Here is a 13,625-nt window from a genome sequence, read left to right on the forward strand (position 1 = left end):
CCAGATAAAAAGATGTTTTTGTTAAAAATTAGAGAAATTAACTTTAGTAAATATGGTATAACGGAATCATGGCCACTACCCTACCCTACTCTACATTTAAGAACGAATTTGGAGATTGAGCAGACATAATAAATAAAGCATCTTTAGAACAGGAAGAAATTGATTTTGAAATGTTCATACCAATTAAGAAAAATATTTATTGAACAGTTCGCATACTTCTCGTTTATCGGTAATAACTGCATCATCAAATAATACAGTGTGGATTTGTAATGTGTTTCCTTCCAGAGTTTATGACTAAATTTATATCAGACGAAACATATGCTTTCAATTGTTTTGTTTTTAAGTTTAGATGTAGAAATTATTTTTTTTTAGTTCGACAAAGTTTGTTAAATATAATTATTATTATATTGATTGTATTCAAGCTTATGTTTAGGGCTTGGATATATTTTTTGTATAATTGATTTACTGCATTTTAACAAGCTGGATGACATTCATTGCTGTTTGATTTTACATTTCTTTCAATTAATTGGCTTAAGATGTTAGAGTGAATACTATACTAACATTTGTTTAAGAACATTTGAAAACTAAAAACAATCACAATCATAGATTTCAGACATGTTTCGTTGGTTAGATCAATATAAAATGTACTAATATCATTGATTTTTAATGATTGACTTGCAGTGGGCCTTTGAAGATGAAAATCTTCTCAATAAATAATCTGAAAAATTGTATCTCTCCGCTGAGAGAGTATTTTTTTTTTCATTTCGACAGTACAAAAAAATAATATGCGGATATATAATATTAAACAAATATACCTACATGCTTCCGCCGATTGTTATGTTTTTGAAAGTACCAGTAGATATTTTTTCCAGGTTAGGATTGTGTCTTACAAACCTATTAAAAAATATATAAGATATAATTGTTATTTACATTAACAAATAGTTCGCACCCCAGACACCCGCCTCTCCACACTCATTGATACATCTACTATTACAAACTTTTAAGATGTACTAGAGTTTCCACACACCTATATAACACATTTGTTTAGCTGTTTCTTGCCCTATTTGTACAACATTTTGTAATTTACGAGTGCATCGTTTTAACATTGGCGGGTGCAATTATTTGGTATTTCCCTGTGTTATTATTATTTTTACATTTATGGATAAAAAGTGTTGGAGTCTGCAGTACAATGTATTGATGTTCTTGGCATGTTTAGTGTAGTGTAGAATTGTCGCGATTGTAACAAGGGCCTTCAAAACAATTGTTTTTAAAAATAAATTACAGTAAAAGAAAATGAATAATTCACGAATGTTACTTACACTTCAACAGTATAATCTGTAGCCAATGCAAATGCATTTTCACAGAGCACTTGAATTTCGTTGTTAGACTGAATACGCCTAAAGATTAATATATATAATTATATTAACTGCATATCAAGCAGAAGGTCTGGGTTCGAATCTCGGTTGGGGCGACTTTTTCTCATTCTCACAGATTTCCTCATCTTATCGTTTCAAATTAATTATTTAAATTTCACTATAATAATAATTAATTAAATTTCAGTATATCACCGGGCGGTTTAGAAATAAATGGTCTTTGCCTGTTGTGTTATATACAGATTGGAGAAATATATATATTATATATATAAACACAACAGGCAAAGAACATTAATTCTAAACCGCCCGGTGATATACTGAAATTTAATTAATTAATTTGAAACGATAAAGATGAGGAAATCTGTGAGAATGAGAAAAAGTCGCCCCAACCGAGACTCGAACTCGGACCGCCTGCTTGATATGCAGATGTCCTAACCATTAGACCACTGGGGCTTTCATGGTATTGTTCGAACTCGATTGGATAGCGACTCTTTAACACTTTCAGCGTCGTACGGCGGAACAGCACTAGTCCTCAGTTGTACACACGCGCAACAGAGATCAAATTGATACGCCCTCATCTTTCAGTATTTTTATTCACGAGGCGGGATCTCCGAAGAGATACTTTTTATATATATAAACACAACAGGCAAAGAATATTAATTCTAAACCGCCCGGTGATATACTGAAATTTAATTAATTAATTTGAAACGATAAAGATGAGGAAATCTGTGAGAATGAGAAATATATAATATATCCAATCTGCAGACAATGCTGTGGGTATCAGTAGCTGGATCTCAATGGAGATACAACAAAAAAAGCGAAAAAGCTAAATCAAAACGATAAAGTAAAACAGCCAGAAAAGTTAGCAGAGCTTTCGAGCAACACTAGCCCTTCATCAGTGCAAGTGAAGGAATTTGGATAACGTCATAGAATAAGAACTGGCAAGTGCTGCCTGTGTGGACAGGAATAAAAGAAATACAACAAAAGGAGAAAGGGTGGTGAATGCTGGATGGAGACTGAATAGGAGTAGAAAAAAAGAAGGTAGCTTGGTAGAGATATAAACAATTTTGGAATGAAATTAAAAAAAGCTTAAATGGTGGTTAATATTGAAATTTCAATTTTGGTAGTCAATGGAATAATTTTACCGATCTGGGAGTATGTTCCTAATGTTAAGTCCAAAAGGTTTTGTGGTTTTAAGTTGTAATTCCCAGTGGTTTTCTTTGTCTTTGCGAGTTTTTTCGCTCCATTTGACATCGTGGTCTATTGCAATAACTCTGAAATTTACAATCGAGTGACCAGCTGAATTAAAATGTTCGGCTACAGGTTGATTAAGCTTTAATGTTTTGATAGTTTGATAGAAAGTTTTTATTTTTTTTTCTCCATGCAAACCTTTCAATTACAATGAAACACATTACCTATTTCAACAAACTTACAATAAATTTAACTGCACATTTAAGAAAGTAAAAGGTTCAATGACAAGTATATGGTTTGACGATATGTATCTGAAAAAAAAAGTTACATCATTATTATCATTATTATTATTATTATCAGTAGTAGTGGTGGTGTTGGTAGTAGTGGCATTTGTATTAGTGGTAGTAGTGATAATGATAGTGGTAGTAGCACTTGTAGTAATGCTAATGGTAGTAGTGATAGTGACAGTAGAGAGTGGAGTGGTGATAGCGTTGATAGTGGTAAATTAGCGATAGTAGTGGTAGCAGTATTAGCGGTATCGGCAGTAGCGGTAGTGGAAGTAGCATCAATGGCGGCAGCATCAGCAACAAAGTAGTAGCATTATCATTAGTAGTAGTAGTATAAGTAGTAGCAGTAACGGTAGTAGCAGCAGCAGCAGTAGTAGAAGTAGCAGCAGTAGTAGTAGTAGTAGTAGTAGTAGTAGTAGAAGTAGCGGTAGTAGCAGCAGCAGCATTAGCAGCAGCAGCAGCAGTAGTAGTAGTAGCAGTAGTAATAGAAGCAGTAGTAGTAGTAGTAGTAGTAGTAGTAGTAGTAGTAGTAGTAGTAGTAGTAGTAATAGTAGTAGTAGTAGTAGTAGTAGTAGTAGTAGTAGTAGTAGTAGTAGTAGTAGTAGTAGTAGTAGTAGTAGTAGTAGTAGTAGTAGCGGTAGTAGCGGTAGTAGCAGCAGCAGTAGTAGTAGTAGTAGTAGTATTAGTAGTAGTAGCGGTAGTAGCAGCAGCAGTAACAGCAGCAGCAGCAGCAGCAGTAGTAGTAGTAGTAGTAGTAGTAGCAGTAGTAGTAGTAGTAGTAGTAGTAGTAGTAGTAGTAGTAGTAGTATTAGAAGCAGTAGTAGTAGTTGCGGTAGTAGTAGTAGCGGTAGTAGGAGCAGCAGTAGCAGCACCAGTAGTAGAGTAGTAGTAGCGGTAGTAGTAGCAGTAACAGCAGCAGCAGTAGTAGTAGGTAGTAGTAGTAGTAGTAGTAGTAGTAGTAGTAGTAGTAGTAGTAGTAGTAGTAGTAGTAGTAAAAGCAGTAGTAGTAGGTGCGGTCGTAGTAGCGGTAGTAGCAGCAGTAGCAGCACCAGTAGTAGAGTAGTAGTAGCGGTAGTAGTAGCAGTAACAGCAGCTGCAGTAGTAGTAGGTAGTAGTAGTAGTAGTAGTAGTAGTAGTAGTAGTAGTAGTAGTAGTAGTAGTAAAAGCAGTAGTAGTAGGTGCGGTCGTAGTAGCGGTAGTAGCAGCAGTAGCAGCAGCAGTAGTAGTAGTAGTAGTAATAGTAGTAGTAGTAGTAGTAGTAGTAGTAGTAGTAGTAGTAGTAGTAGTAGTAGTAGTAGTAGTAGTAGTAGTAGTAGTAGTAGTAGTAGTAGTAATAGTAGTAGTAGTAGTAGTAGTAGTAGTAGTAGTAGTAGTAGTAGTAGTAGTAGTAGTAGTAGTAGTAGTAGTAGTAGTAGAAGCAGTAGTAGTAGTTGCGGTAGTGGCTGTAGAGTTTGTGGTGCTGGCGGTGGTGGTGGCGGCAGCATTAGCAGTAGCAGTATTAGCTATAGTATTAGTAGTAGTTTTCAGATTTTCGTTATTGTTAATATGCATTAAAAAATGTATTCACTTACAAATGATTTACCAAATTGGAGCCTTTAAATGTAGTATTTTTTAGTATAGATATACTGTTGTGATCTATATTTCTATTCCAAAAGCAACACAAAATAAAATATTATAAATAATAAATATCATAAACTAGCATTGTTATATTCTGTTATTGCAGCAACGACACATTCCCATTGAAGGGTTGTGTCGATTTCCTTTTTTCCAAATACTTTTTTGTCAACAGCTAAAACATTCTCATTTAGTTTCGAGAACGAATGGGTCAACTGCAATAAATATCAAGTGAGAACTATTCTCATCACCTAATATGTTTTCTAAAAACACAAACATAAGAGCAAGCATTGTTTGACATTATTACCAACATTCCTGTCTCTCATTCCTAATAATATCCATCACAGTAGTTTGTTTACAAAACACATTATTAACAGGCAAATTCTCATCTTCACAACCTTGAAACCCACTATCAAGTATAGGTAATTCTATACTGTGTTTCGGTTTATTATTTTTGGAACATTTTTATGGCGTTTCATACGTATAAAACTTTAGCTAAATTCACAGTCTATGAAGACGCCTACATGATGCGCGTACACTTGACGGTGCATACGATTTGGTCACTCGAAACCTGTTGATATTCATATTTTTGAGAGATTTAACAGCTCTGAACATGCGTTCTGTTACGTTCGACGACATGGAAAGACACGTGTACGTCTGAATACACATCAGCTTCGTCAAATTGCGTAATTCAGTCATAGTGTACCGTATTAGGGCAACCATACGGTTATACCAACCTAAATCATTGACCACATGATTGTATAATTCTACTGCAGACTACTTCAACGTTTCATTTATCTAGTTCCGTTGGATTATAAATGCTTTTAGGTAGTAATTACACCTTTATTATTAAGTCAATAATCAATGTATGTTTTGGCATAATACCAACACATCGTTTTTTAATGCAGGCATATAAAAATATATTTTAGAAACAGTTGAGAAATCGATTCTTAAATGGATGATAAACTTACACAGTAAAAAGATGTGGAAGGTCATTAAAACATGTCGATACTTCCGTCAACATGTTATTCATTGCATATCTAGAAAATAAAAACAAAATGTCCGAATATGTCAAATTAAATAGTGTTTTTTCCAATAATAAACAAGCGAAAACAAGATTTTCTTAACGTAGGCCCTAATACCGAATACGATACAACAAGGAGAGATTTTATAAATAGTACTTACACTGAAACGATTGTCTTTGGAAATCTTGGTAAACTAGTAAGTAAATTATTATTAAGGTTTCTATCAAAAACAAAAACAAAATAATTAAAGTTGTATTTTATTTCAGTAATTAAAAACAAACAAACAAGAACTAGCGTATCAATTTGTGTGTAATGGTTCACCCTAATAATTTCGTTATGGGATAACACCTAACTTACACTCAGATCAGGTGTTTTCACTTTGCATTTCACATTTGGTATGTTACGGATGTACACGTAACCAGGAAATAGTGAGGGTTTTATTGTAACACTTTCTTGACGGAACACCAAAGTGTAAATATAGGCTGTGAGTTGTGTTATCAGCATTGATGGCGATATTATGACTTTACTTTCTGTCAAATCTCAAATAGTGGGTTATGTATGTTAAAATATAGTTATCATTACTGCTACTTTATGAGTCATATCAACAAATTATATAAGTCTAAACCTTACATTGATGTAAGTTTATGTAGATCTAACAAAGCATCGTCGTCGATTTCCTTCAGGTTGTTATAGCCCATATTGCTGTAAAATAAATTATGTTAAAAACAAGCCTCTAGTTTAATTTAAATCGGCCACTTATGTAACTAATATAATAAAACCACAATGCAATTTGTAAAGCCCAAAATGTTCGCGGCCTTTCATTTTTAGACTCTACAGCTCACTATGTCGGTCGGTTGGTTGGTCGGTCGTTCGGTTGGTCGGTCGGTCGGTTAGTCGGTAAACACTAACTTGAGCACGCGACTTGAGTTTCTTGCCGTGTTCTACAATTTGGCAAACCAAATTGGCGAATGTATTTCGCCTCCACGGTGAACGTAAAACAATTGAATTAGCGTCAGTCAAAAAAATGACTGAATACGCGATTGTAAATAGTGGCAGTAGACGATATTGATAAATAGTTTGTTTCGTGGTGCGGAGTGTAGAAATATCTTATGCATATCTTCAGTTTAAAATGAAATACAATTAGGTCAGAGGTTATTTAATACACACATCTTTAAGAAAATCCTGAGAAATACAACATCTAGACGTAAACAGTGTAAGTTTAATTGAGTAGTACATTAACTGTACAGCACTTTTATAGTAAATATAGCTTTAAGTGAGTTTTAAGTTTACCGTTTAGTTCACTATATAGCCTTTATATATTGCTTAGTCTTAGCCTATATATTTAAACATTTGTTTATACTATGATTGCGAACATTCTGATCATTCATAATTGTGAAATAAAGATGTTTGAAAACGTTTCAAACGTGTGACACGTGTCTTCTTTACAACTGGACATATATATAGTACCGATAATCGGTTATTTCAAAATCGCAATTCCACATATTACTTGTCTGTATTTTAAATATTCATAATTCATAGATACAATTTATCACATGAAGACATGATGAGCTAAAATCAAAAGAAAAATATGTATGTTTATGTTACGTTTAGCGATGTGTTATCTTGGTTCAAATTGACAATAATTATTTGCATGAATCGCTATCTTTTCAATGCTGCATTGTTGTCTCCTTGTTCTCTCAAATTGGACGTTTTTTTAGGTAATACTTAATTTGTATTCATCAGTAGGAAATACAATAAATCTTCACTACTCTCATTAACTAGTGATCCAAATAATTTAAAAAAAAGATCATGGTTTTAATAAATGTACAGTTAGTAATTAGACGGTATACTAATAGTACTTACACTGATTCTATTGTCTTCGGAAACTTTGGTAGGCTTGTAAGTGAATTATTAGCAAGGTTTCTGTAGAAATGAAAAAGTAAATTAATTAAAAAAAAACTTATTTTATTTTCTTATATGTGTGCCATATTTTAATAGGAAGTATTTAAACATAATGACTATTACAGCGTGATGGTAACTATGTGAACAATTTTGATAACCATCTCTAAAGTCCGAACGTAAAATCAGACAAGGTACAATTGTAGGACATATTCTTTTCCCTATGGATGATGAATGTGTAAGGATGAGAAATCAGGGAATTTCACTCTTCCATTGTGTCAGTACAGTTTTTACGAATATTCTTTTTAGCATTGTTAACAATAACTATGACCTTTCCTGAGTAATGGACACATATAACTTATGTATCATTGATACATTAGATATAAAAAGAGCAAAAATAGATAAAATAACTCTAACTTTTGAAATCTTACATTGAAATAAGTTCCTGTAGCTGTAACAAAGCATTGGTGTCGATTTTCTTCAGGTTGTTATCGCTTAAGTAACTATAAACAAGTAATTATGTTATGTTAAAACTACTAGTTTATTTTGAATCCGTTGTTATTAGCATTAATCAACTATAAACTAATGTTAAGGCACCAAATACTGGAGAAATACATGTTTGTCGAATGTGTTGGGTTGACGACTTCGTATTACTTCCCAAAAGTTGTCTAATAATGAATTTTTGGTTAGCTAAATATTTATGCGATTTTCTCAATACGTTTTCAATTTTGACTTATATTAAAAAAACAATAAATACAATGGTGTTCTACAAGGTTAAGTTCCTGACGGAAGTATGCGCATTCGCTATATTGTATATGGAATTGGGACTACCGTATCCGGGAAATTACATCTGAATTATAACCTACCCTATAACTACAAGTGCAACGTTTTATTACAGAATTATATATTTAATATATTGCAAAGTTTATATTTGTACTACTTTTTAAATATTTTATTCGTGAATAAGCTAAATTACATGGAATGGTTATGATGCTTGGCTACCACTTTAAGGGTCCTTGGTTCAAGTGTCAGGACAAAAGACCCCACTCCCAAAGACTTGCAATAAGACTTTGTTTATTTAGAGCATCTTGTGTATATGTTTGTCTTGTGAACATCTGAGGGTTCCTAATTGCTGAATGGATTACCCTCATTAAATATGGGCCAAAAAAAATAAAAAGTGAAAACAAGATTTTCAGGATGTAATACTAATACCAAATACGATAAGACAAGGAGAGATTTTAGTACTTACACTGAAACGATTGTCTTTGGAAATCTTGGTAAACTAGTAAGTAAATTATTATTAAGGTTTCTATCAAAAACAAAAACAAAATTAAGAACAAACACAAACTAGCGTATAAATGTTGGTGTAATGATTCACCCTAATAATTTCGTTTCGTTTCGTTACACTCGGTACATTACATTACATTCGGTAAGTTTCGGATGTACACGTTACCAGGAAATTAATAGTGAGGGTTTTAATCTCACACTTCTTTGACGGAACACCAGATAGAAAATATAGGCTGTGAGTTGTGTTCTTAGCATTGTTGGCGATAATATTACATTACTTTTTGTCAAATCTTAAATAATGGGTTATTTATATTAAAATATTTTAGTTATTATTACTGCTACTTTATTAGTCATATCTGAAATAATATAAGTTTAAACCTTACATGGATGTAAGTTTATGTAAATCTAACAAAGCATCGTGGTCGATTTCCTTCAGGTTGTTATAGCCTATATTGCTGTAAAAAAAATTATGTTAAAAACAAACCTCTAGTTTAATTTAAATCGGCGGCTAGCCTACTAATTAACCTAGCATCAACCACTTATCTATATTGTAATAGCACTAATCCAAAATGTGTTCCTCTATCTCCTCCTAAACCGCAAGTCGCTTAGTTTACTTTAGCCTTTATATAGAGATCTGCGGTGCTGACGTCACGACGGTAACCAACCAAAAAAGGCGTTCAACCTGCCGAGTGACTCCAAGGTCACCAATTGTTGAAATAGGCTGATTGAATTAACTTAATAAAAACAAACTAAAATTTCAAAAGATCACTAAATATTTGTTTTTAATAATCTTTTTATTGTTCAACTACAGTTTAAGTTTTAAAAAATCAATTTTAAAACTTAAAGATGTATTGTCCCTTGAAACACAAACAAATGAAGGTCAGAATATTCTAAATTTAAATTGGCCATATCAAAGTAATATTAAAGTTATTCACTTTAAGTCGAAAATTCGAGCCAAAAACAACAATTTTACGTAATTAACAGCTAAATTAATTTGATTACATTTCGTCTGGAAAATCGTCGCGAGCGAAAGTAAACAAAGATTTCAAACCATGATTATACATTATGCATGATGCTAATTAGGATTGTTTACAACTCGTCACGGTTGAGAAGGTGTTTTCACACAGATCGCGAGGAAGTTTTATGATTATGCGTACAGAGTAGCCAAATAAGCGCGTTGCATTATGAGATATGTTTTGATCGAAAACTTTGACTGGAAGTCAAAGTTATTTTTTGAACCAAAAAACGTCTGTATTTCAGTTAAATGATTTTTTTTCCCACTAATTTTTGGTGAAAGTTAATAACTATTATGATACTTCAAAATGACCCACGTTTTTTCGAAATATTTAATTTTTTATTTTTTTGGAATTTGACAAAGGGACAATACATCTTTAATAAAAACAAACTAAAATTTTAAAAGATCACTAAATATTTGTTTTTAATAATCTTTTTATTGTTCAACTACAGTTTAAGTAAAAAAAAATCAATCATAATTTTGATAAAAATACACAGATCTATTCAGTTTATCAACATAGTAGCATTGAACGCTTTTTTTGGTAATTTTATGCAGCGCCATCTATCGTTGTGACGTCAAACCGCAGAACTCTATAATTGCATAGTTTTAGACTATATATTTATACATTTGTTTATACTATTATTGTTTACAGATTGCGAACATTCTGATCATTCATAGTGTAATAAAGATGTTTGAAAATGTTTAAAACGTGTGAAACGTGTCTACTTTACAATACTGGACTTAGATATAGTACCGATAATCGGTTATTTAAAATTCACAATTCCACATATTATTACTCGCATGTATTTTCAAAGGTTGACTTATCTGTATTTTACATATTCATAATTTATGGATACAATTTATAACGTAAGACATGATGAGCTAAAATCAAGAGCAAAATATTTATTTTATGTTACTCAAGTGATGTGTGCTTTTTTGACAACTTTTTTCATAAATCGGTCGCTTTTCCATCGGTGCTTTCAATGAAAAATATACCTTTTTATCTCAAATTTGAAGATTTTTTTGCAATACTAATTTTTGGTTTGAGTAAGAATAAAATACACCTTTACTACTCAGACTAGTGATCAAAATAATTTAAAAAAAAGATCGTGATTTTAATAAATGTACAGTTAGTAGTTGGATGGTATGCTATAGTACTTACACTGAAGTGATTGTCATTGGAAACTTCGGTAGGCTTGTAAGTGAATTATTAGCAAGGTTTCTGTAAACATTAAGTAAATTAATTGGTAACTTATTTTATTTTCTTTGAAATAAGCGCATACATGTTTGTGTAATGTGTGCAATAGTCTATTTTAATGGGAAGTATTTCAACATAATGACTATACAGCGTCATTATAATTATGTGAAAAATGTTGCTAACCATCTCTAAAGTCCGAACGTAAAATCAGACAAGGTACCATTGTATGCGATGACATATTCTTTTCCCATGGATGATGAATGAGTAAGGATGACCAACAAAAACACGGTGTCAATCAGGGAATTTCACTCTTCAATCCAGTTTGTGAGAGTGTCGTTTTTAGCATTGTTAACAATAATTATGTTCTTTCTTTCTGTAAATTATATCCTGAGTTATGGACACAGATAACATTAATAAAATATGTATCATTGATAAATTAGACGTATTTAAAAGGACCAAAACTAGATAAAATAACTCAAAACAATAACAATTAATTTTGAAACCTTACATTGAAATAAGTTCCTGTAGCTCTAACAAAGCATTGGTGTCGATTTTCTTCAGGTTGTTATCACTAACGTAACTATAAACACGTCGTTATGTTATTTTATGTTAAAACTACTAGTTTATTTAAAATCCGTTATTATTACCAATAATCAACTATAAACTAATGTAAAAGCACCAAACATTAGAGAAATACATGTTGTCGAATGTTTTAACATCGATGTACGTACCCTCTTTTTTCCAAAATTTTCTAATAATGAGTTTTTGGTTAGCTAAATATTTATATGCGATTCTCTCAATACGTTTTCAATGTTGGCTTATATTAAAAAAAACAATAAATAAAATTGTGTTCTACAAGGTTAAGTTCTTGACGGAAGTATGCGCATGCGCTATATTGTAGATGAAATTGGGACTACCGTATCCGGGAAATTACCACCTGAATTACAACCTACCCTAACTACAATATTGCATCTCACATAACACGTACCGTACATAGTTAGGCCAGGGAAAACTTTATTACAAAATTACATATTTAATATATTACAAAGTTTATATTTGTACTAATTTTTAAATATGTTATTGGTGAATAAGCTGAATTACATGGGATTAAGTTTTATTTACTTACTTTTTGTTAAATTACGAGATTTATAAAATTCAATATTAATTTAAAAATCTAAACTTACAGCACCAGTGTATTTACAGGAATTCCAACCGGCCATTCATTGAGTCCACGGTTTGTACAATTCACTGTTCGTGTTCTTTCTGTACATTCACAAACTGCATTCACATTAGTCTCATTACTACATGCAACCTCAACACATTTAGAAGAATCCACCAACAAACAAAACGAGAACAAAATCAATAAATTATGAGACATCATCTTCAACATTTTTGCAGGTAAATGCAAGTGTAGACTGCGTCTACGACAGTTATAGATTGTTACAAACTTTACTAAAGGACAATGCTTTATTATATGAACCTATAAAATCCAACTATTTAAGGTTTTATTTGTGTTTCTTTATAGAAAAGTATGTTTTGAAACTATTCAGTGTCACCAATACAAACATATTTCCGAGTTCAATGCATGGGTCATGTGTTCTAGTAATATGGGCTGCTCTTTTAATACAAATACCATTAGTACGCAGCCAACAGACATTAAGGAAACGTCAACACAAAGTGCGTAACCTCGTGATTAGTTCAGTCTATTGTTATCTTAACGTTTAACGATCCTAACCATTGACTGTCCCATGGTAAAATACAATGTAGGACTTGATTGTAGAAAAGTAAATGCATCTATATATAAATTATGGATAATTCTGACATAGGCGAGCACAATAGAAAAACTTCGGGACAAATCTCCGCCTTGGATTCCTATTTATCTATCTTAGATGTACCGCGAAACGTAGATTATTATGATATTGTTCCATATTTCTATCTTATGAAGATATTATAAAGGGTTTTATAGCAAAATTTCTGATTTCTTTACGGTGAAGGTATAGTAGTACATAAATATGTTCATAAAACATAGGAGTATTGTGGGGAATAAGTATATAAAATTACATCGAGAGAACTGATGATGAGAGCTTTTGTTTAAAATCGAATAAAACCCTGATAGCCGAGTTGTTGAATAAGCTGCCAGGACTTTATGTATACTGTGCGCTATCTGTGTCCCGTTAAGACCCTGGGATACTTCTGCCCATGTTGCAACCCGTCTAAAACGTCTTCCTTATAGGCCAAAACGGCTCACTGTGTCGCGGAATAATGTATTAATTATACCAATTAGGATGGTATTTATTTGAATAAACACCCAGAACACCTGCTCAATAAAACATCAATTAAAATAAAATTTACATTTTAAAGGAATGAATTCAGAATTCTGATGATGATCTTTTTAATGCAGTGCTGTCTAAAATAAACAATTAAAAAGAATACATAACTTATTTTAAAAACATGCTAAAAATGTTTCACAGCTTTACCTAAATATATAGTTTAAAGTAGTATTGTAACTACCCATAACACAAAACAACTAAAGAATAGTGAGCCCAGCAAGCGATAAATGAATTAATCCAACGTTACTATATTAGCCGACTCATTTATCAACATTTAATGTAGTTCATGAACATTTGAAACTAAGCATCATTGACTGTTTTATGCATATAATATTTCAATAATTCACTTTCCAAACGGCAGTTTTTCGTACCTAAAGTCTGTTTCTGATATGAGTTAAAGTGGTTC

General features: G+C 32.1%; 1 protein-coding gene across 2 annotated transcripts in view; it reads right to left on the reverse strand.

Moving 5' to 3' along the window:
* Nucleotides 1-12,271, reverse strand: part of LOC144839814 (uncharacterized) — a 32,053-nt gene extending 19,782 nt beyond the window's left edge. For both annotated transcript variants that reach the window (XM_078695320.1, XM_078695322.1), the window contains exons 1-14: nt 12,074-12,271; nt 11,398-11,469; nt 10,854-10,913; nt 9,060-9,131; nt 8,639-8,698; nt 7,821-7,892; nt 7,354-7,413; nt 6,121-6,192; nt 5,651-5,710; nt 5,437-5,505; nt 4,423-4,494; nt 2,807-2,875; nt 1,320-1,397; nt 820-894 (exon numbers count right to left, since the gene is read on the reverse strand). In XM_078695320.1, coding sequence (XP_078551446.1) covers nt 820-894; nt 1,320-1,397; nt 2,807-2,875; nt 4,423-4,494; nt 5,437-5,505; nt 5,651-5,710; nt 6,121-6,192; nt 7,354-7,413; nt 7,821-7,892; nt 8,639-8,698; nt 9,060-9,131; nt 10,854-10,913; nt 11,398-11,469; nt 12,074-12,270 — 1,088 coding nt within the window. In that variant the 5' untranslated portion in view covers nt 12,271. The remainder of the gene's footprint in view (nt 1-819; nt 895-1,319; nt 1,398-2,806; nt 2,876-4,422; nt 4,495-5,436; nt 5,506-5,650; nt 5,711-6,120; nt 6,193-7,353; nt 7,414-7,820; nt 7,893-8,638; nt 8,699-9,059; nt 9,132-10,853; nt 10,914-11,397; nt 11,470-12,073) is intronic.
* Between the last annotated feature and the right edge of the window lie 1,354 nt (nt 12,272-13,625).

The sequence above is a fragment of the Antedon bifida genome, chromosome 4 (genome assembly GCF_963402885.1).
Source record: "Antedon bifida chromosome 4, ecAntBifi1.1, whole genome shotgun sequence".
Taxonomy (NCBI): Eukaryota; Metazoa; Echinodermata; class Crinoidea; order Comatulida; family Antedonidae; genus Antedon; species Antedon bifida.